A 24,697-nucleotide genomic window follows, 5' to 3' on the forward strand; every position below is an offset into this window, starting at 1 on the left:
ATTGTTAGATCACCTGTACCAAATATCCATGCGCATATTTCAAAGCACACTATAAGACGGCTACAGACAGAAAGCCTCCGTGACAAAACATGTAAAGAAGGAAAGACAGATTCTACTATAGTTTTATATTACAATTACATAAAGCACTAACATTAAAAAACCATGGACAGTATCTATAATTTATTAATAACACCACAGCCGTGGCAATAATAATGACAACTTCGGGGAGAGCTGTCAAATAAAAAAAAAAGTAGTTTACAGAAAGGAGTGTGGGGTGGTAGATCTTTGCACGCCAACTACACCAAGTCTAAAAGGCAGGGAATGCATCACATCACATCACATGTTAGTTTTTGCTACAGCGCAAAGGTTGTTAGTGTTAATGAAGAGAGGGGATTTACTACCATTCCGTGGATCTGTTTTGAAATCACCTTGTGTGTCCGAGGGAACGACACAGTGGACCGCTCTTTCCTGGGTCTCACAAGTGGGCGTTCCACTGTGGGACGGCCCAGCAGGTGGGACAACAAGAGTTGTGTGAGCACCTTCAGATAAGACGGCTTGATTGCCACTTTGATGCTGGTGGAGTCTTACTCCAGCGTCCTTGTACCAGCTGACTTCAGCGGCTGGGGAGATGTTTGAAATTTCACGGTGCAGGACAGTGGGGCTGCCTGCCTGCAGGCATTTCTTCACGTCCGCTTCGGGAATGGCTGAAAATTGTGGTGATGGTGGTGGAGCTGGGGGGAATTTAATTAAAACTCTTTAATTCCAACAAGTACTTAAAATTACGAGTTTTTATGATGAATTGAGGAACAATTTTAGCAGTGGTTTACTTTGGAAGTTGATATTTTTAAGGATTGTCATTCTACAATAATGTAATGAAGTGATGTAGGCTAACTAGTCTTTCTAGGAAAATTCAATTTTGGGATATTTTTTACATAGCTGTAAAACAAGTCTGTATTTCATGGTTTAAAGCGTAACAGGAAGAAACAGGTGGGATCTAATATTATTAAGCAGACACTACTGACATTAAGCATTTAGCAATTCTAAGCAACGTACAATAGTACATTTGAACACAGTACTGTCCCGAAATTTATGTTATGTGTGTTTAAGTTATTGCAAGCTATATTATGCCGATTTTTCTCAGTTTAGATAAACAGATATTTGTACTTTGACAAGTTTTGATTTTCAGTTAATCATTAAATTGAGTAAACTAGTTTTGAATCACCTTTGACATCCACCTTATATAAAATGACATCGTCCACAGTCTTGCAGCTATATACCCCAGTGTGACACTGTTGTGCTGATGGAATAATGAGTCTCCTAACGGTGGCCTCTGATTGGATAATGAATCCATTTTGAGGGAGGAGCTCAGTGCCATCCTTGTACCAATAGGCTGGAGCAGTGGAGTGCGAGACCTCACACTGTAGTTCAATGGGGCAGCCAGCGTCAGTGGACTTGCTCTCCTCGATCTCTGGGATCGCTGACGTGTCACATTTCACGTGTGTGGCTACAGGTGTTTGAGTGTTCGGAAGAGATTGACATTAACATCAACATAAAAAAGTCTACCGATTTGATAAACGTGGTGACAAATAATTTGGATAAAAGGTGTAACAGAAGCAACAAAACAACGCAACAAGGCTAGAGGGTTGTTAGTGGCTTTTTTAAACGCAGAAAAAACAGTATTAATTTGTTACAACAGAGATAAAGCCTTGAGTCACCTTTTCGGTCTTCATGAGACCTCTCGGTGTGCTCCGAGGTCTTACAGATGCTCTTCTCTTTTTGACACACCTGCGACGGTACCGTCACCTTTGCCTCCAGTCTGCCAGTCGACTGTCTGTCCAGTCTACCATGTTGGAAAACATCTGTCGTTTCGTATGATCCGTAATGCAATTCGTCTTCGCACAAGCCCATCTTGGCCATAGAGTGTCCTGCTGGCGTGTCATCATAATGCTCTAACACAGGATTCGCTGTTCCGGTGGATACCTGTTTCTCCGCTTCAGAAGGTGGGGTATTATCCATTGTGGGACCTGACAGGTTTCAGGTTATGTAATAATAAAAAGAGATCTGTGTTACTATCACTAAATAGGAAATGAGTGTTTTTTGAGGGTCCGTGCGATGAGAGGTTTAACTAATAAGATTAATTATGGCATCAAAAATGAATTTGATGTAATCACGCAATGATGTCACTGGATGTTTTAAAAGTTTAAGATGACTATGACTTTGACTTAGGTGGATAATATTTTCAATTTTGTTAAACGTGGGAAAAATTTCTCACTGCATACGATTAATATTCTCTTCTGAAACATAATACACTATTTACACTATTTTTATGGCAATTTATAATTCTACATTTAGAATGAGTTAGAGTTGTTAAATGATGGGGGTGGAGATGAAGCACCACATCATTGCCAGTTTGTAGCTGAGGCAGCTGTTAAAATCACCTTCAACATCCACCTTATATGTTTTGACATCATCATCCTCATGATAGTGTGTCAGCAGCCTTCGCTCCTCTGTTTGCTTTGTGTATGTTTGCATAGTTGTTGGATGATTGATTGGTAAATGTTGAGGTTGATCTTCATCTGTGGTGTAGTAGTCGTAGACAGGGCTGGTGGTTGGATGTGACATCTCAAAGTCAACGTTTAGAGGACTTCTGTCTTCAGTATACCTGTACTCCTTAACTTCATGTATGACTGCATATTTCAAAGGTCCAGCTACTGTAGGTGTATTTTCGTGTATACAAAAAGAGGTTTTTCAGTAACTCTGAAGTGGATATCACAAAATATTTCATAAGAGACTCAGGGAAGTATATCCATAGGAAAGAATGGAAATGTAAGAGAAGCGACCACACGAAAGCTGGTCTGACAACAGATTAAGCACAGGTTACGAAACAGTCATTAAGAACTTGGATAAGTATCATTAAATCACATTCAGCCATTCCGACCATTATTAACCAGTTGACTTAATTCATTCATTCATTCATTCATTCATTCATTCATTCATTCATTCATTCATTCATTCATTCATTCATCCGTTTCATTCATTAATTTATACATTCATTCATTCATTCAAACACTAAGATATGTATTATCATTGTGATGCGAAGGAATGGTGCTCGGTATAGCATGGGAGCAAGAAGGTGTGCCTCAAGCAAGGTCCTACAGTGCCTACAAGCATGGATGAACTCATGGTTGAGTCAGTTAAGAATGAAGATTTCTATGTTTTGCAGACTGGACATGAGTGTTAGTTTGGAAGACTTCTTGATTCTACAGACCAACCGATGTTGGATGACAAAGAATGCTTAGCGGTGTATTAGTCTTTTGGGGGCTTTTTTTTCTCAGGGATGGAAATGGTAACCAAGATGCAATGGCGTTTAAGGATCAGCCTCTTCAGAGAAGACCAGAGTAGCACAAAAAAACAACCCTTGTGAGGTTAGTGGCAGAAAGGCACGGGGGTTAAGTGTGCTTAGGTTGAAGTAGCATTTTTGATCACCTTTCCTTTCCACAGTGCATTGGATTGAGTCATCAGATATCTCACTGAGTGGATCAGTGTGAGAGGGCACTGCTGTTTGGACAAAGCCACAGAGAGAACAATAAGCTGACGAGGCACCTCAACCAGGGTATTGCTCCTGTATTCTGAATTTGTGTGAATATGTGACAGAAGTGACACACACCACCTTTGATGTCCACATTAACTTGGCGGTCCTCGTCTGCCTTGATGCTGTCGCTGTCTCGAATTCCGGTCGAGATTAGCTCAGCTGTGCGGAGGTTCGCCAGTGTTCTTTCGCCACTGTCTGTGGACTGAGTGACCGGTCCAGCCTCATGGAACGGCTCAGTTTCAGCTTTGTGCCAACTGGCCTGAGCTGTGGGGTCTACGGTTTCCCATTGGGGCACAGTGGAAACGCCAGGATCAACACTCTCAATCTTCTCAACTTCAGGGGCGGCTTCGAATGTCACAGGCGCCGGTGAGGCTGCTACAGGTGATTCAGTCATTCAGCCGGCAGTCAAGGGGCAAAAAAATAATTACTATTGCGATCTATTTATAGGTTGAAAAAAAACTGGAAAATGAGACAAATCCAGCCATAATACATAACAAAACCATATGCACATATTGTACTTCAGAACTGTAGCTCAGCTAACTAACATGGGCAGAGACCCAAAGATACAGGCAGCCCGCACAATAGTACGACTAATCGTAGACATTGTAGAAAAAAGTGGGGGGAAAAATTTACAGAGCACACTAGGGATGGGTGATATTTCTCTAATGTGCATGCCAAAGATATCTCGATATATACCATTATGTCAATTAGAGAACACTATACAGCTAGATTATGTTGTAAAGCATATAATTAAGGCCCAGCTTTCACAAAATTTAACATCAGGTGTGCTAGAAACATGCTTACATCTCAGGACTGTCGTCAATTAGCCTAGAGGAAAATTGATGCGATTGATGAGTGCACTGCAAAACCATTTGAAATAATCAAATTTTATTATATCAAAGAATAGAAAACGATAAGTCAAAGAGTAGAAAAGATCACTTTTGTTATCTGGTCCAAATGTATTTATGCTTAGCATAACAAAAGAAAGCCAGAAAAAATGCCTCATAAACCCTCCTAGTGAATAAAGTGCAGGCTGAGACCTGTGTCAACAAGAACATGACATAGTTATAGGTACCATTTCAAGGGTTTCAGTCAACCTGGAGATAAAATGTTATTGGGTTGGTTAACTTAACGTGACATGACAAGTACTGTGACGTAGTGCTGGCACTGCTGACCATGCAATTCAGGGTCTTAGTTCTCACAGCCCATTGGTCCCACAGCCCATTGGTCCCTCATCAAGAGTAAGACTGTAAACATTAATTTTAGGCCCATTGGTCCATGGAATTCTGCCCCGTTTTCTAGCATTCAGTCAGGGTGGTCAGGGTGCTTCAGAGCTCACAAAATCCCCTACATAGTATGTGAAAATAAAGCTAATATAGCCTGATAAACCAGCCAAAATGTGAGACTGGATATGTAATTTAGTCTGGCCCCGATGAATAGCACATCCAAAAATTGTTGATGAGAACAACCCATTGTCTTTCAAACCGTGCCTGTGCCTATAGGCCGGCGCTCTGACCAATTAGCGCTATTTTTCTCGTTGATGTGCTTTCCCAACGTTGCGAGCTTCGTCGTCACTTCCTAAAAACCCTGCCCGCTTTGATTCCAAACAAATCTCTGCGTTGTGATTGGTTGGCCAGATTCTTGACAAGCCTGGCAGACCACTCCAACAATGCAAGGCTAGACCATTCGCAGCCAAGAACTGTTGGCGTCCAGCGGGTGGTGCTGGTTTACTAGGCTAAAGCTAATAAACGGGTGAATTTCTCAAAACCAAAGTTGCTTACTACATTAGCTACTTCGTTGCTTTCAATGCATTTTCCCATTGGCAACTACCGAAGTTGGTAACAGGCTAACAACTTCCCTTTTGAGAAACTCACCCCAGAGTTGAGGACATAAAAAAGAAAAAAGTTAGCAAGTGTAGGCCACACTCTGATAGCTTGATTAGCACTGTATGGATTAAATGACTTCACTTTTCTTCATTAGTTTAACCAGAAATGTGGGAACATGGAGTTGTGGAACATAGGGCCTAAATTTGAATAATTTCTTAGAAATATGGGAACGTGGAGCAGCAGGAATATGCTGTGGAACCATTGGGTTGAGGGACTAATGGCTGGTGGGAACATAGAGCTGACCCCAAATTCAGTATCGTGATGCTATTTTGACAATTTATATCACCCATCCCTAGAGCACACAGTTGATTAGTTAATACAAAAACTACTTGAAGCAAAAATATCAAAAATCACCTTGATCTTGAACATCTAACTGGATGACACCATCCTCTTTCACATAGCCGTACTTTTCCGAACCAGAGAGCTGTCTCGAGTGGACAACCACCATCCCTGTACCTTCCATTTTGATTTGAGGTTCCGTTTTTGAGACGACCTCTACTTCGTCCTTGTACCAGCACACCGTGGCAGTAGGGTCTGAGATCTCACAGTCTACTCCAGCCTGGCGGCCGTCATCGGGTAATTCACATTTAACTGCCTCTGGCGAGGCCCACAGTTTCACTGGTTGAGCTGAAGACAATTCGTCGCATTATATTGGAATATGACAGTTGGGTTATACCTCTACTGTATGTCCAAGCACAGATTGCCCAGACTGATTTTTTTGTTTTGTTTTCTGTGATATCTCAGACCATTTGCCCAAAAAGCAAGTTAAATCAAGTAGTGCATAACAGGTAACGATTTATGTTTTTTTTTGTTTTTTTAAAGTGCCCACACATTGAGATGCAGACATCAAGAGCCATGAATATCAATAGCAGCACTATGAGACAGAAGACGACACAAAAAGCTGCCAAAGTGTTAGTCGCGTCTGGTTTGCCAAAAAAAAGTGCACAGAGGTTACTCGTAGTATGAACAAGTGTCTTAAAAAGCCATAAATCACCTTTGATCTCCACCGTGAAGTGGACAGAGTCATCCGGTGTCTGACAGCTGTACTGGCCAGCATGGCACACCTCTGCTGACTGTACCGCCAGCCATCTCAGGGCGCCTTCCGCCTGAGCATCCAGTCCCATCGCGGGAAGAAGAAGCTCTTGGCCATCCTTATACCAGCGCACTGAACCAGAAGGGTCTGACAGTTCACACTGAAGCCGCAACGGGCAGCCTGCTTCGACGCATGTGCTCTTCTCGTCTTCAGACACAGCAGCGAACCGCACTGGCTTAGCTATGGGGCGTGGGGTCGGGTGGATGGGGTGGATGGGGGATGTGTTGGATGTAGGTATCCGTGGCAGAACCAACAAGAGTCATAGCAGAAGGGGGTTTAGTGTACATTGGTCTCATACACAACACACTCATTCTGAAAGAGAGAAAAACTATACCAGAGTTCAGACATCAGCAGCAACATCAGCAAAAAAAAGCATGTGAAGCATATTGAAGACTGAGATACTGATCAGAAAATGACAGAACAAGAGTAAAACAGAGCAAAACAGTGACGACATAGACAGACAGAAAGCAATGGTCAGTTGCATGGGTTAATAAGACAGACGCAGGGACTGTGACAGAAGATTAATCCGTATTAACTTCAAACAACAAAGATATACCGTAGTAGAGCATCACCTCTGATCTCCACATGAAATTGGATGGCATCGTCCTTGGTCGCGCAACTGTACATGCCAGAGTCTGCCAACTCGGCAGACTCGATATGCAACGTCCTTAAGCTGTCCTGCGCCTGGAATGCTAGTCCAGATTTTACACAGAGCCGCATTCCATCCTTATGCCAGAGGACGTGGGCAGCGGGGTCGGATACGTTACAGTGCAGCGTGACGGGGCCGCCTGCCTCACTGAACACTCTTCTTTCAGCTTCAGGGACAGCTGAGAACCTCAGCGGAGGAGCTACAGATATTTTAAACTTTGTATTAAGATGGCATCTTAATTTGATAGTTATATTTTTTACAGTGGTAAAAATACTTGTAATTGCAATACCTGCTAATTACTCTTTGCCAAATATATATATATAAAAAATAAAAGAATAAGAGACAAAACAGTACAGGGACGACACAACTGAACAATGGCACAATGATTTTTCCTCTTCTTTCAACATGACTATGCTTAGGACAAATTTTACATTCCCTGAAACTGCAGCAGAGCTACAGAAACATCGACTGCCAACATGTAAGGCCATTGCTGTTAATTGCTTTGCTAAAGACGCTGCATTTGACATTTGACAAAAGATGGTTAATTTTTTTAAGGGGGCCAACATAAAATCTGAGTCACCTTTGACATCCACATTGAATTGGACGGCATCACCCTTTGTCTTGCAACTGTACATCCCAGAATGGCAAAACTCGGCTGCCTGGACCACGAGAGTTCTCTTAATGCCATCTGACTGGATACTTAGACCACTTTGCTGTTGGAGCTTTGTTCCGTCTTTGTACCAGTACACCTGGCCAGTGGGATCTGAAAGCTCGCACTGCAGTGCAATGGGCCGTCCTACTTCAACAGACCTGCTTCTCTCAGAGTCGGGAAGCTGTGAGAACCTTGCAGGGGGGGCTATAGGGTGTTTGCGTTGATGATGGGTGTGGGTAAAATACATGAGTGTGAGAATATAGAGATGGAAGTACTTTTTTTTTTTCAATTTCAAAATTAGAGTGCACATATGGTCCTTAAGATTGTGATTTTTTTAGGTACTGTGTGCATGACTAAAAGGTATTTTTGAGGGGTCAACAATGCATGAGGGTGTTAGTAGTTTGGATTAAGAGACAAATACAGCTGCACTCACCCTCCACTTCCACATTAAATCGAATGACGTCGTCGATGGCGTCGCAGCTGTATACTCCTGAGTGAGAGAACTCCGCTGATTGGATGACGATCCTCCTCATGGTGCCCTCTGATTGGATGTGGAGACCCTCGACCGACTGTAATTCTGTACCATTCTTGTACCAGTGGACTGGGGCTGCTGGGTCTGACAACTCGCAATACAGCACGATTGGGTTTCCGACTTCGACAAACTTGTTTCTGTCCATCTCGGATAGGGTTGTGAATTTCACAAGTGGAGCTGAAGCAAACAAGAGAAAGAAAAAATCACTATGAGCAAGAGGCTTGATGGGAAAACAAGTTTTTTAAAAATGTTATCTCACTCTTAAGTCAAAGGTTTCATGAAATGTGATTCTGTGTGCAGAACCTTGAATGTACAGGGCAGCCGAATCCCTAATTCCGTAGGCGATGAACGTTATCTCTGCTCCATTATCTGTGTCGCGCACCCCACGTATGCGCAGGGATTGGTGGGTGCGTGTGCGCCGCATGGAGAATTGATCATCTTCCTGCAGCTGTGTGCCATTTAAGAACCATGTGCCAATGACAGAGGCCGACAGCTCAATAGTAAAGCAGGCATCTTGACCCTCAGGAACCAGAGCGTCCTGGAGTGGTGCTTGTATTCTCGCTACAGGAACTAAGAAAGAAAAAAGAAACATATGCTCAATTTGTTTTGTGATTTCTTGACTTGTTTTGAGTTTTGATTTTTTATTTATTCATTTGTTTGTTTGTTTGTGTGCTTGCTCGCTGTCTCCCAGTGGGCCCTCCATCCATTGACGTCATGACATGATTTACCCGTGTCTATTTTTGGAGCATGTTGACATGTTAATTACCCAGATGAACAGTGCGGGGGAACTCGACATTGCCACTCCTGCCATACTTGTTGACGCTGCAGATACGGAACCGGTAGTCGGCCTCGCACGGCACGCTGTCGCCCAGGATCTCCACCGAGGTGGCAGAGTCAGTGGTCAGACACTGCAGCCACTCCTGGGAGCCCACCTCCTGCCGCTCCAGAACATACCCCGATGGAGGGTTTTTCCGAGAGTCGGGGGCAGGCACCCAGGAGAGAAGTGCTGCGTTGGCGCGCTCCGTGTTTATCTGCACTCCCACTGGGCAGCTGGGAGGGCAGTGCCTTGCCCCTGAAATGAAATCGAGAGAATTATTGGGGGAAGAAATCACACTACAACCATTCCATCCATTTGTCATGCCTGGGTGTTAGGTGGTTCTTCAGATGGGACCTTTAGAAACCATTAGTAACTTTGTTATAGATTATACACCTCTCAGCTGTGTAAGCTGAGTGGTTGAGTCTGGTGCTGACAAAAAAAGTGAACCACAGGTTTAGCGCAAACCTCAGAAACAGTGTATAAAACAAAGATAGTATAAGCAGTCTGAGAATAGAACAAACCTTTCACTCGTAGCTGAGACGAAGTCTTTGATCTTCCCACGTAAAAGGTTACTAGACCCGAATCTTGTGGGGTGGTGTTGACGAAGACCAAAATGTGAGTCCTGCCGAAAGACTTCAGGATGGTTTGGTGAGTCTCCTTGAGCTCGACTCCATCTTTGTACCAGTGGATGTCCATCTCCTCCTCCTCTACCTCCACACAAAAGGCAGCATTTTCCCCTTCAAGGACATCCACCTTTCGGGGAAGTTTTCTCACAATTGTACCTGTATCATAACCAAAGACATAATACAATCAAGACCATTGATCTTCAGAGAATACTGTCCCTTTACACAGGACTCATGTAGCCTCTCACTGCAGATCGGCCCGTCAACGTCAACTATGTAATCACAGTTAGCTCACAAGGTTAGCCAAGGATACGCTTGCATATTCTAGATCACATGTCGATTTTATCGGTTGTTATATCACACATAGTTATTTTTATCTGCGCTACGGTAGTTCACTGCTTCGTGTCTGCAGCCAAGACAACAGAAATATGCGATAATGTTTACTGCTTGACCACATGGGTGATAAAGAAGAGAGGGAAAGCGGTAAGCTGCCCTTCGCTTTAATGTGCCATGCTGATTTACTGCTTCATGGTCATCACATCGCCATGTAGGCTGGGTCCACTTTTATGGAGTAAATAATGACTACAGATCATCCTTGGCTCTCTATTAAATGCCGTTAGATGTTGCTACAGTCAATGTAATAAAATATAAATATATGGAGTATCGGATCTGGTATCCCATTTATATGGAGATGAGTAAAACGAGTGGATTCTACAGGGGTCAGTCATTACCTTGATCAACTAGGCAAGAGAAATGTAAAGCAAAAGAAAGACTAATATAACGTTTTCCCACTAACTAGGCCTAACTGAAATTCACTCTTAGTGGTTAAACACACTATGCTGAGCTTCGGCCAAACATACCGAAAATGATTAAGAAGATCTATTTTGCACTAAGAATTGATGATCTCCCTCCCAAAACTTATCAAGGATCTGACTTCTTGTTCCAAGATGGTGCCTTCTATGTCCTATTCAATTATACAGTGCAGTCTGTCCATATTTACAGAAAGAGTGAACGGGATGGTGGAAAAAGAGATGGAATGGAAGTGAGAAAGAAATCACTAGCACACATGTACGCAGGCACGCACACACACACACACACACACGCAAACACACACGCACACACACACACGACAGGCCACATCCTCATCATGATAGTAATTTGCTGTAAATAATTGAACTATTCTAAGAATGAAGCCCAATTTATGCTGAGAGGCCAGGTAGTCCACGAAACGTCGCAAATGCCTCGCAGAGGTTTTGCCACCTGTCACAAAGACTTTGCGCACACATCCAAAAAATGTGACTCTCTGCGAAGCTTTACAGATTATCATCTGCACGACTTTAAACTGACTTTTGACTCCACTGTTGACTCCAACTGTGCATTCCAATTGGTTACTTGCTTACTCACTTGGCACACAGTTAAAATATTGTTTATCTTGGAATCCGCCCATATCGCATTGGTTGTGCTCTCCTTGCCTGTCCATGCCTTGCATCGATATAACAAAAATATTCCATTAACTTTTTTGCTGTGCTAGTAACTAGTAGCAAATTAGCAATGTGTGTGAATTTGCTCCCTGGGGCAGAATGGCAACCTGTGGTCGTTTTGCGAGGCTGAAAGTCGAAAGACGACCAGGCCAAACAAATCGTGAGGAGCGGATCGGAGGATGGGCTAGCTCCTTTAAATTAAGCAAACACTGTTGTGTTGAAAATCGAGCAGATGACTGCCATATTTCTTAGAAAGAATTGTAACTCCCGCCCAATTTGCCCAACCCNTACGCCCATTTGATTGGTTATCAGACCATCTAATTTGGATGATAATCTGCCGTCTCCCCCCCTTCGTGTGAGAGGACCAGGAGTGAAGGTATCATTGCGTCGACGTTGAAGTACTCCGAATGTGTTACTACGCCTTTCATTACAGTGCCAATTCTTTATCTAGGTAGGATATCGCCACGTTTCATTTAGTGCAACAACTTTTGGATCGTTAACTAGTCATGCAGCCAACTAGCCAAGCTAATGCTAACAAATTTGGGAAATTTTGCTGACTGGGGGCGCGTCCGAAGACGTCGTTCAACGTACAGTGTAGAACCACCATGAAATTTAAAAAGATACCCTGCCATGACCCAGACTCAAATAAAAAAGGTGAGTCATGTATACTACTGGAGAGCATTTTCTCAGAAAAATGAATTTACCCAGCATGTAGATGTTACGTTAAATCCATACAAACTTCCTGATACTTGGATACATACCTGTGCGTGTATACAGGAGTGACAAACATTCTTTGTTATTTAGATCATTATTTATTTTCCTTGTAATTTAATCCGTACATTTTTCTTAAAAATGTCACTAAAAATCTGTCTGATGACATTATGTAGAAAATATAAAATACACAAGGTCTATGTTTTGGGTTAATTGTTTTAGAGTTCTGGATTGTAATGTGAAAATCCAAAAATCAAATTCAGACCAAGACATTGGCCATTTCTCAAAGTTCTAGTGTGCGCCCTTCGAAGTGTGTCAGCCTAATTAGTCACACCCAGTGATTCGATACTATGCAGACTTCACCAAAGAGTATCCAATCACTTGGCGTGACTAATTCGGCTGACACACTTTGAAGGGCGCTCACTAGAACATTGAGAAATGGCCAATATTATTAACCCATTGATGCCTGATGTTGCGTTGCGCAACATTGGCCCTGGCGCCTGGAGCTGCATTACGCAAAATTCAGGCTCATGAGATTTGAGACAACATTATTAAAAATCTCTATTTGTTTGAGATTAATGAACACATCCTAATGAAAGCGCTTAAATGCTTAGCGCTTAAATGCAACTTAATGCATATTTTTTATGTGCTTCAGAAGCTGAGATATTTAGGTTTTTATAGGCTGAGGGCAGCTTTTCTCCAAAAGGGCTCAGGCATTCAGCATCCTTTTTTGCAGTTGCCTTAGGCGTCAATGGGTTAACAGAGAGTTCTCTTACCTTTCACAGCCACCTCAGCGATGCTCCTCCCGCCGTCGGCCATTTCGCAGAGGTAGATGCCGTCGTCGTCCACCCCGATGTCGCGGATGGTCAGCCTGCGCTTGGTGCCCCATTCTTCCATGCCGTACTTGGCCCCCGGCTGCAGCCTCCGGTCCTCCAGGTACCACGTGATGGGCACCCCGTCCTCTGGCACCTCGCACTCCAGCACCGCCAGGTCGCGCTCCCAGACTTGCAGGTCGATGAGGGGCTGCTTGAAGCGCACCGGTGGCTCTGAGTTGTGTTAATGATAATGATAATAATAATAATAATACTTTGGTTTTATATAGCGCCTTTCAAAACACCCAAGATCACTTCACAAGGTATCGTGTAGGAAAGTGTGAGTGTGTGTGCGCGCCAGTGTGTGTGTGAGTGCATGTAAGTGAATGTGCTTGTGGAACTAGCAGCCATAAGCTTTCAGGAAGAGATGTGTCTTAAGGTGTTGTTTAGACATGGCTAGTGAAGGGCCATTCTGGATGTGGTCGGGCAGAGTGTTCCAAAGAGTAGGAGCAGCTACATGGAAGGCTCTGTCACTGTGTTGTGTTGTGTTGTGTTGTGGCGGCGTTGATGAAAAGGCGGAACGCACAAGATTCACAAGGGGGCTATTCTAGGCAGTGAGGTCTTTCCTTAGCCACGGACGGTCATGCGGCCACATGTCAGGGAGTCAGAACAGGTTACCCTCACTCACTGGATCACACGAGCGATTAAATAGGACTTAAGAGGCAGATACGTACAGAGAGCTGCTCATGCTCGTGATGTTGGAGATACTATGTGGCATTTTATACGGCCATATATTACGTTTAAATTTAGATTTCATTGCTTGCTTTTTGTTTTTTCTACGGAGTGTATATATGATTGCAAAATATCAATGCATCATGTATAGTGAGTGACTGACTCCCCCCAATGGCTTTCCAACAACCCATAATTGCACCAATTTACATAGCTGAAATTCAACTCATAAATAATAAAGTAAATGCCACTTAAGCAAACAAGATAGATAAAATCTAGAGACAAGTGGCATCATTTAAGTTAGCCATGGAAAGACCATTAACACACTGAGGTGTTGGATTGAAAATAAACCGTTTGTAACTGATACCATCCGACAGTACCAGACAGTTGTAAACCAAAGAATCTCAATTGCACATAGTAGCCAGCCACTATGCATTTAGCTGACTGAGTGCCTGTTAGCTCTGCTCATATATGGGAGAGCACTTTTAAAATCAAATAATTATCTTTTATATGCACACGTATGTTGTAAATATCGTAAAAATATCTCTGAACCCTTGAAGATTTTTTGTTCTGAACCCATTGAATAACACTGAAATACTTTCAGCATTCCCTGAGTTTGGTTCAGTGCTGCACGCAAGTATTCAGCTCAGCCCTGTTCAGCGGCCCATGGGAGAAATGTGATCCCCACCTCCAGAGAATTCACATCACATGCGTGCCATGGCCCCCCAGACCTTTCGAACCTAAGTGACTTTGCAGACATGGGACTGGGGTAGGAATCTACTTCATGTCAATGGGCCTTGCCCGTTCAAGTCATTTTGAAACTCCACCGGGTCTACTTCACACAATTAAGACATCTCCATTGGACCACTGTAGATTAGTAATTGGCATGTTTGGCACACCATGCCCTGAATGATTGGCGAATCAGGGAGGCTGCACATTTTTCGGGATCATTGATGGGGATTATGGGAGAGCGTGAATGGTCTGATTAATGTTGACACAGATAATATAGAGGAAATGCCTTCCCCTTAGAGGAGCTTTGAATTGTTATTAGGTACAAAATCCTGCTAAATCATCATCATCATACTGTATACTATACATATAACTCGGATAGTAGAACAGAAACGTAGAACCATTGGCCTGTTTTTGACATTACTATTAATAGGCAGCCGTGGCCTAATCATTAAGGTGATGGGCTTGAGATCAGAGGGTTGCAGGTTCGAAATCCCACCATTTTGCTCCCTACAACACTCCATAGCTGAAGTGTGGTTGAGCAAGGTACACAACCCCACATTGCTCCAGGGACAGTAAACAGTACCCTGTAAATAACTCTAAGTCGCTTTGGATATGTGTCAGCTAAGTGTAATGTAATGCAATATGAACAAATCACTTTTTCACATTTCAAGTGGCAAAAATTCCTCACAGTAAATCTCAACATTTTCAGCCATCACTAACACGGAAATGACACTTCAAATCAGTGGTCTACAACCAATTTTTAGATATGTTCCTCTCAGGGATGCTGACAGAGGGGGACAAAGGGGTCAGTTGTCCCGGGCCCAGGGAGAGAGAGGCCCCAGAATTGGGTTCTCATAGCATTGCTTGCATTGTTAGGGGGGCCCTTTCAGATGATTTTGTCCCGGGCCCAGTCAAAGCTGTCAGCGGCCCTGGTTCCTCTAACCTAAAACCTAACCACATTTAATGTGCATGTACAAAATCATGTGTTGTACTGCAGTATCAAAACTGAAATGTATACTGCTACAGTTGGGTGCCATGCCTGGGCCCCATGTGGACTTTGATTCGATTGAATAGCACTGCCTTAACTGTAAGTATTGTATGAAAAACACTGGGGAGCATTACAGCAATGTCATTAACATTTGAAAGAATTGGCTTAAATAATGGACAGAAATCTTAGCAAGTGTAGACATTTTTGGGCAAGATTATATGAAAAGGGCTCTTACCTTTCACAGACAGATGCACGGCACTCAGTGTTTGTCCTGCAGTGTTTGATGCTGCACACACGTACACTCCATTGTCCTGCTGTTTGCAGTAGAGCACTTTCAAAGTGAAGTAGCCCTCTCTGTCTTCATACAACAGGTAGCGACGACCCGACATTATAAGCCTGCCGTCTTTTCTCCATATTATCTCCGGTTTGGGTTTCCCAGTCACGTAACAGCGGAACTTGGCATGCTTTCCCTCCGTAACCGCAAACATTTTCACTTTGGTGGAGTTAGGCAACGGGTCCTCCTTGTTACGGGACGACACCTCCCGCCTACCGCTCCTGGGTTTGCCCTGGTGGTGGCCCTTCCAGTGTCCGTTGGTGAAGCCGTTGCGGTTCCCGTCGTCGTCGTGTCCCGGCCCGGCATCCACCAGGAGCACGGCTCCGGCCAGGCCCTCTCCGAACTCGTTCCTGGCCTTGCAGGTGTACACCCCTCCGTCGGGCGCGCGAGTCTTGAAGATCTTCAGCTGGAACCAGCCCCCTTCCTGGTAGCCCACGCTGAAGTGGGTGCTCTCGAAGATCTCGTTGAGCCTCCTGCCGTCCTTCTCCCACATGACCTCCGGCCGGGGGTTCCCCCAGAGTTTGCAGGAGAACACGGCGTCCTCGCCCCTGGCGACCCGCGTGGAGAGCGGCTTGATGAGGAAACGCGGTTTGTTCTCCTCCCGCAGTTCCATCTCTTGAGCCTCGCCCTCCACTTTCAGGGTCGCCGCCGCGTACGTCTCGCCGATGCAGTTCTTGGCCTTGCATATGTACTGGCCGCTGTCCTCTGTCGTCACCGAGGTGATGATGAGGTTGTAGACGTTGCCGTCCTCAAACAGACGGTAGCGCCCGTCCGGCTCGACCTGCTCGTTGTTTCTCTCCCAGATGACGGCCGGCCGAGGGTCCCCGCTAATCTGGCATTTGAGGACGGCGTCCGTGCCCGTCTGCACCACCACGGGGCGAGGGTAGGCCAGGAAGCGGGGAGCGCCTCCGAACACGTCCATGTCTGCTCCTCAGCTCACCCCCCACTGGCATGCAGCTCTCTGTGTGTCTGGCAAGTCGCCTTGGCCGTCGTCCCCTTTGTGGCTGAATGTCTGAAAAACAATAATAGTATAAAAAAGCTTTTATGTTTCAAAACATGTACTGTAAGGACACCATTTGGTGGTGCAGGTTTCGCCTTACTATGAATCAAGAGGAGTATAAGAGCATCAAACAATCACTACATTTACATGATGTTTTTGATTCCGAATGAATAATTCAGAATTAAATAGTGTCGTCGAGTTTACTTTGATCTTTCCTTTAATTCCGAATTAAAGGGCAACTCCTGCCAATGTCAATGTGCTGTTGTATTGCTCACGCTACCCTTGACTTGTCAGTACCCGGTGACGCCACATTTTTTGGCTCAGCCCTTTCCGAGATATGAGCTATTCTAATGGGGGCAACTTTTATTTACATTTCAAAAAAACATTTTTATTTATTCCCAAAAACATCCAAAAGGTTATGCAACATCAGCAGACAGCTAGCAAACAGTGGTACCTTTTCGGAAAATATTTGGAATAGGCCTATGCTCATTTAAAAAAAAAATGTAAACAAAAGTTTCCCCCATTAGAATAGCTCATATCTCGGAAAGGGCTGGGCCAAAAACTGCGGCGTCACCGGGTACTGACAAGTCAAGGGTAGCGTGAGCAATACAACAGCACATTGAAATTGGCAGGAGTTGCCCTTTAAGAGGTGTTTACATGACGTTTTCATAGCGGAATTAAAGCTTTATTCAGAATTAAAGTCAGTTTATTCCGTATTAAATGTCTCATGTAAACGTAGAAAATATGTTGTTAAGGATAGCAAAGGAAGAGAAAATCAATGGAGGTATAAAACAATTTGTGGAGTGGAAAATAATGAAGGTGTGTAAGCAAGCACTGTCAGAAATGTTGCTTTTTGATGGATACATATGATAACGCATATTAATTTATCCAGTTACACCTCCCATCAACACTAATACAGGGAATCCAACCACATAAAAGAGAGCTATTTGAAAACGACCGCTGAAGTGGAGAGATCTGAAAATGCTTCTTAAATGACAGAACATTCTGTAAACAGTATAAAAACAATAGTGTGGATGCAGACCAAGCAGACCGTTGTAGCCATGGATATGTGGGGGGGCAATCGCTATTCCGACATAGCGCTATTCCGACATGCCGCTATTCCGACACTTTTTAGGGGTTAGGGTTAGGGTTAGGGTTAAGGTTAGGGTTAGGGTTAGGGTTAAGGTTAGGGATGTCGGAATAGCGGCATGTAGGAATAGCGGCGGACGGTGGAAAACGTGTCGGTATTCCGACAATAGACATTAACGTCGGAATAGCAACATGTCGGAATAGCGCCACGTAACTGGATATGTGTGTTCTTATTTATCCGGCTTGATGTGGACATTGCCTTAATCGGGACAAGTCCACAGCTTTGTCAGTTTAAATGTAGAGTGCATTTAGTTGAAATTATAACTGTAGATCTCAGTTTTTTTCATAATAACTGACTACATTGGACTTTGTAAACAGCGAATGTGGAAAAAGTTTGGTCTGCATGGTGCATCGAAGAATAATCTTTATTCAGTCAAAATCGTTCAACTTTTCAATCAGTTCACGGTCCTCCTGAAGCATTGTATGTTTTTAATTAGACACAGTGACATTTATTTTTGGAGCACATGTTCAGTGTGCAGACCAACCCTTTCCATTGATTGACACTATTTTCTAGCACCAGCATAACAAAAACTGTTTTGGATGTGCCCACCATCTCCTGAAACTGAGAATGTGGAAATTACTAAATAACATGGCAGCAACTGGGTGTTGGCGATCGTACATGTTCCCCGGTTCTTATGTTCCCCGGTCTTTGTATGGGAGCGGGGAACGTAGGACCCCTTTTCTAAAAAAGGGTTCTATGTCCCCCGCATTGTATCTAACCCTTCATTAACTGTTCTGGCTACGCCAGCCTTTAACAGGAGAACCCTTATTTTGACAATTGTTTACTTTTGTACCCCAGCTGCGAGACTTAGAACGCGCATAATTCTTTGACAGTTTGTTATCTCAAGCACTAGGCTACATGAAACCCACCGGTTTAATCTATCGTTCCTTGTACGCAGCTAAAGGCAATCCCTGTAAGTTGTAAATAATATTTTGATTTGATGTTATATTTGTTCCAAAGTAACTAGTACACCAGCTTCTTAAATTTGTCATTTACTCTCAATGAATTTATGTTCGCTTAGCTCCAATATTAATGCAGTGGAATTCATATTGACAATGCCGTGTATAGCCTATGTAACTGTTATTTGGTTCTATATTCATGTCAACACAAGAGATGGCAGTAGATTTATACGAATGAATTTGTATGTTTTTCAGTTTCACAATCTTCCATAAACGACCAAACTTCACCCTCGGTGTCGCAAGTGTTTTTTCTGGAATTGTTTAGCTGTCTGGATAGCAGTTACTAGGACAACTGTGAGACCAGAACATTAACCCTATCCAGACTGGGGGGGGGCTAAAAGTGCCCGCACCAACTTTGATGTTGTATAATTCCTTAACGACTTAAGCTATGACTACGAAACTTTGTGACTTTTCCTAACATTTAGTTGGCTACAGTTAGGTACCGAACGATGAGGATTATCATATTTTCTGTTGCCATGGCAACGGTTTTCTGACAGGTATGTCTGACCAAAAATCACTTGACCATATCTATGACGCCATATATTTTCATATTTTTTTGTTATTTCCATTAGCATCAGACAACTTTGTGAGCATTTAAGTGGTTTGAAGCATAAAATCATAAAAATTTAAGTGCATTACCTAAATTTGTTGGAAAATCCATTATTTTGGACATTATAAGATAATGATGTCATAATGACGTCATAATAATAGATAATTACACAAAAATCATGTCATTCATAGATGTCTATATGTAGATCATCTCCCCTAAGTTTCGTAGTCATACTGTATTCCGTTCATGAGTTATGAGGGGGGGGGGGGGGGGGTGGGGGGGGGGGCTCAAAAAAAAGCCCAGTCTGAATAGGGTTAAACCATCCCTCCTATCAGTAATGCAATGTTTCTGAGTTTTCAAATTGTGCCCTTCCCAAAACCATCCCTAAACCTAACCTGTCAGTAATGCAATGTTTCTGAGATGTTAATTTGTGCCCTGACCTAAACCATCCATAAACCTAACCTGCCACAGGTGCAACAACAACTTGCGCTTTGCCATGCAGCAGCAGTCTACTTGGATGCAGTGGGTAACATAGAACCCTGTTTTGAAAAAAGGGTCCTAAGTTCCCCAGTTGCGGGGAACATAGGGATGACCCTGTTGTTTGAGGTAGATGTAAAGTGGGTGCTATGAAGGGAGCGTACCTATGTTCCCCAGGTCCTATGTTCCCCTGTCTTTGTATGGGAAAGGGGAACATAGGACCCTTTTTCTAACAACAACCTGCGCTTTGCCATGCGGCAGCGGTCTACTTGGAAGCAGTGGGGAACATAGAACCCTTTTTTGAAAAAAGGGTCCTAAGTTCCCCGCATTGTATGTTTCCGAGTTTTCAAATTGTGCCCTTCCCAAAACAGGGTCATCCCTATGTTCCCCGGGTCCTATGTTCCCCTCTACCGGGGAACATAGGACCCTTTTTTCAAAAAAGGGTTCTATGTTCCCCACTGCTTCAAAGTAGACTGCAGCCACATGGCAAAGTGCAGGTTGCTGTTAGAACTCTGACAGGTTAGGTGTAGGGATGGTTTTGGGAAGGGCACAATATGAAAACTCGGAAATATTGCCTTACGACAGGTTAGGTGTAGGGATGGTTTTGGGAAGGGCACAATATGAAAACTCGGAAACATACAATGCGGGGAACTTTGGACCCTTTAAAAAAAAAATAGGGTTCTCTGTTCCCCGCTGCTTCCAAGTAGCCTGCTGCCGCATGACAAAGCGCAGGTTGTTGTTGCACCTCTGAGGTTAGGTTTAGGGATAGCTTTGGTCAGGGCATACATTTACAATACAATGCGGGGAACATAGAAACACTTTTTTTTAGAAAAAGGGTCCTATGTTCCCCACTCCCATACAAAGACAGGGGAACATAGGACCCGGGGAACATGGGTATGCTCCCCCCAAAACCATCCCTAAACCTATCCTGTCAGAGGTGCAGCAACAACCTGCACTTTGCCATGTGGTAGCAGTCTACTTTGAAGCAGTGGGGAACATAGAACCCTTTTTTGAAAAAAGGGTCCTATGTTCCCCGGTAGAGGGGAACATAGGACCTGGGGAACATAGGACCCGGGGAACATAGGGATGACCCCGCTATGAAATGGGTGCAAACGAGTTGTGAACTTTACAGAAGGAGAAATATCTCTGTTGGTTAGTATCTCCTAAGTACTTTTGGAGCATTCACTCTTGTTTTGCTTGTAAGACAATACCATAATCCCAATGGCACTATTTACGACAAGGTTCTCACCCACTTGCTTGTACTTATCAAGCCTCACTCACATCACGTCCAGGAGAAATTAAACGGCATCATTTTAGCTGAGAAATACTATATGTACCTCTGCCTTTCATTGCCTCTGTCCAGCAGCAGGTGTTCAAGTATTCAAAATAGCCTAACCGAATAGCATGCAATAAACTTTATTGGAAAAACGATATCTCCGAAGGATATCTTACAGAGACTGTACGTAAGTGCTGTCATGGTGTGCTGACTGTTGAGCTGTGGTGATTTGGTTGAAGGGTCCGGGCTGGGAGGCGAGCCCAACTAGAGTGGTAGAGGTGCTCCACAACGATTACATTTCAGCAAAGCAATGCAGTCCCCAGAACTCTCCAAGATGTTTTAGAGAGAGAGACAGATATAGAGATAGATAGAGAGAGAGAGAGCTGTGGTGATTTGGTTGAAGGGTCCAGGCTGGGAGGTGAGGCCAACTAGAGTGGTAGAGCCTGGTGCTCGATCCACAACTCTCAGGGTTCTCCCCAAGTGGTGGCTATTACATTTCAGCAAAGCAATGCAGTCCCCAGAAGTCTCCAAGATGTTTTAGAAAGAGAGAGAGACGGAAAGAGAGAGACAGAGAGAGACCTGACCAAGCAGACTGGGCAGATGGGGCAAGCGAGAGAGAGAGAGAGAGAGAGAGAGAGAGAGAGAGAGAGAGAGAGAGAGAGAGACCTGACAAATCAGACTGGAGAGGGCCCGAGAGCAGCCAGGCTATAGCTTCACTCGTTTTTTGTGGTCCTGTTGCAAGAGCCCCACACATGGGGGCCGCTGGGGTGGGGAGGAAAGTGGTTCAGATTCTAAGGGCCCAAGCACTGAGAGGGGCCCTTAAGGGGGCCCAATTTGAATCTTTCATGGGGCCCAACATTTCTGGCAGCGCCCCTGGCCCCACACAACACATATCCAACACAGCTGGTCTACATTTCAGCAAAGCAATGCAGTCCAGGAACTCTACAAGATGTTTTAGAATGAGAGAGAGACAGACAGAGAACGAGAGAGAGCCCTGACCAAGCAAACTGGAGAGGGCCAGAGCGAGCAGCCAGGCTATAGCTTCGCTCGTCCATGGTCCTGTTGCAACAGCGCCGGCCCACACAACACATATCCTACACAGCTGGTGCTGTATTTCAATGGGAAAGTGCTTAATATAGTCGGTCCTAAATAAAGACCTGCGAGCGGGGGGAGGGGGGGGGGGGCATGTGTCAGGTATCACAAAGCACACACAGTGGAACACGCGTGCACATACAAACAGACACAGGCCCCCATACTTATAGTGCTGCATACACCCTGCCCAGGGGACCTCGCAGACAAAATATGCTGAGCCTCCATCACACCCCTTTTGGCAGACTCATTCGAGAATTTGGACAGTAAATGTCATTGTCAAAATTAGATTTGTTTGTCATTTGCAATAAGGCTGCAAAAAGAGAGAGGGAGAGAGAGAGCGAGATAGACAGTCAGACAGACGGACAGACAGCACTGATCCGTGGGCACTTTCTGTTTTAAATAACGCATGACGCAGTTGTTTATGTTCCAGCATAAAATAGCCCGTCTAGTTTGATTTCTTGTCATCTGATTATTATTTTTTTAAGGGTGGTCTTCTCAGGTTTTGACCACATTGCCGGGGGAACCTGCCAGACAGACACACAGATGACCCTGGAGCAGTTTATCCAGTTTTGGAGAGAGAGATTACATTACATTGCATTACATTACATTAAACTGAGATGACACTTCTTTTATCCAAAGCAACTTACAAATATTTACAGGGTATTGGTTACAGTCCCTGGAGCAATGTGGGGTTAGGTGCCTTGCTCAAGGGCACTCCAGTCATGGATGGAGGTGTAGGGAGAGGTAAGGACGAGATTCGAACCTGCAACCCTGTGATCTACAGTAAAACTTTGTAACCATCACTCCACGGCTGCCCACAAGACATAGCTGTGGGCTCTCGCAGGGGTTGCTGACGCAAAGCTGTCCACCACAGGAAGATGGTCCTCAATCCCAACGAGTGTTTTAGAGGTCCTCAAACTCCCACTACTTATTCATCACGGCTCCCAATTCCCCCAAAAATGTCTCAAACCCCCTATCTCTCACAACACTGCATGATGTTTGCATGTATTGGTGTTCCAAGATGTCTGAAGCAGAGCATGTGTATAATTAGTCTGCGCACAATAACACGTTAAAAATAGGAACATGTTTGTGTAAAAGTCTAACATTTGTAGGCCTATTGGTTAATGATATGGTGACCGGCTCATTCACATTTCCGCGTAGGAACAAATCCGTGTTAGCTTAGCCACAGTACTTTGACCTCTAGTTCAGGGCATTTTACAGCAATAATGTAAAAAGCATACAAATAACACGCTTGACAGCATTCACTTGAATGACATTCTTGTCCCTATACCATGAGGCTTGGAGCACGCACCGTGGTTCTGGAATCCCCCACTGAGTTTCCGTGGAGATTAACCTCACGTTTGCTTTTCTGATTTAATTAGAATGGCCTTTGCCCCCAGTGAAGCTGCACTCTGGTCTCTGCCCACAACGACCTACCTCTCCTGGATCCTCAGGGCTGACTGTCAACACACATCCCTGTGCCACACGTTCTCTCCACGCACGCACCAGCTCTCTTATTTCCAGGTCTTTTTCAACAAGTTTGTCTCCTCCTTACAAAAAAAAACGTGACTCTGTCAGTCAGCAGCCAGTTTCATCCGTGTCCTCCACAGCAATGAATGTGCTGGTGAAAGAAGAAGAAGAATCCACTCTCCCCCTGATTAGCGTCCAGCATTCTGTACGTCCTCCATCTTGCAAGGCCCCTTTGCCCCGACACTAGTCTTGCCTTGTCTGGTCCCGACTCAATCTTGCCTCGATCAGATGGCTTCCTGGGCAATCCAAGGGAAGCAAGCGTTCACTGTGTGGCGTGGCGTGGCCCGACACAACACAACACAAGACAACGTGACAGCCCCCCACTACTGTGCGTAAAAAAGCTTCTCGACCGACGACGGTGTCCCACAGTTTGTGTGGCGCTCAGTCCTGAGACACCCCGAGTGTCATTGTTTCATGGAAGACCGTTAAATGCTTTTGCAGCTGCTGCAGTCCCCTAAAAATACCGACAGCCTCGATGACAGCAGTGTAGATAAGTCAGCCCCTTCCATTCACTTGCTCACCGGGGCTAAACATAGCCCTGGGATGGCTTGTGCGGGGCGGATTGCTTTGCATGCTTGAGCCGCGCGCTATAAAATCTAAGGAGAAGGGCACAGGCCTTCAGTCTGGCCTACTCCTCAAGACTCTCGGTGCATGGCGCTCAGCTCAGTGTTTTGGTGTCCCCGTGTTTTGGTCGTTGTCACAACTGTTGCCTCAAGAAAATAAGCGAGGGTGTTTGTAGGCCTGTTTGTGTGCCAGCAGTTGAAAAAAAGGGTCTGGTTTACTATCTTTCAAGAAAAGATGATGTTGATCAAAGTTTGTGTAATATTTTAGTTCTTTTCATGTCCAAATGACGATTTTAAGCACCGATTTTGAAGAAAGTCTCCATTGATTGGACATTTGATAGGACTTTTATAACTGCTGCAGTAGAACAGTTGAATGAAGACATGTCCATGAGGTTTCTTCAGTGTTGTCAAAAAACATTCTTAACAAGCTTCCCTTGTCCTACTCTGTGAATCTCAAAATGACTGTGCT

At 44.3% G+C, this 24,697-nt stretch overlaps 1 protein-coding gene across 20 annotated transcripts in view; it reads right to left on the minus strand.

Moving 5' to 3' along the window:
• Positions 1-24,128, minus strand: part of obsl1b (obscurin like cytoskeletal adaptor 1b) — a 73,245-nt gene extending 49,117 nt beyond the window's left edge. For 3 of the 20 annotated variants that reach the window (XM_063213207.1, XM_063213202.1, XM_063213197.1), the window contains exons 1-17: positions 23,573-24,128; positions 15,533-16,643; positions 12,813-13,082; positions 9,743-10,003; positions 9,171-9,476; positions 8,708-8,974; positions 8,306-8,581; positions 7,801-8,076; positions 7,144-7,419; positions 6,473-6,751; positions 5,833-6,105; positions 3,668-3,967; positions 3,487-3,558; positions 2,439-2,711; positions 1,716-2,024; positions 1,223-1,504; positions 402-731 (exon numbers count right to left, since the gene is read on the minus strand). In XM_063213207.1, coding sequence (XP_063069277.1) covers positions 402-731; positions 1,223-1,504; positions 1,716-2,024; positions 2,439-2,711; positions 3,487-3,558; positions 3,668-3,967; positions 5,833-6,105; positions 6,473-6,751; positions 7,144-7,419; positions 7,801-8,076; positions 8,306-8,581; positions 8,708-8,974; positions 9,171-9,476; positions 9,743-10,003; positions 12,813-13,082; positions 15,533-16,553 — 5,071 coding nt within the window. In that variant the 5' untranslated portion in view covers positions 16,554-16,643; positions 23,573-24,128. The remainder of the gene's footprint in view (positions 1-401; positions 732-1,222; positions 1,505-1,715; positions 2,025-2,438; positions 2,712-3,486; positions 3,559-3,667; positions 3,968-5,832; positions 6,106-6,472; positions 6,752-7,143; positions 7,420-7,800; positions 8,077-8,305; positions 8,582-8,707; positions 8,975-9,170; positions 9,477-9,742; positions 10,004-12,812; positions 13,083-15,532; positions 16,644-23,572) is intronic. The other 17 variants (XM_063213215.1, XM_063213213.1, XM_063213198.1 and 14 more) reach the window with 16 other exon arrangements.
• Positions 24,129-24,697: the final 569 nt, after the last annotated feature.

This window comes from Engraulis encrasicolus, chromosome 13, assembly GCF_034702125.1.
Source record: "Engraulis encrasicolus isolate BLACKSEA-1 chromosome 13, IST_EnEncr_1.0, whole genome shotgun sequence".
Lineage (NCBI taxonomy): Eukaryota > Metazoa > Chordata > Actinopteri > Clupeiformes > Engraulidae > Engraulis > Engraulis encrasicolus.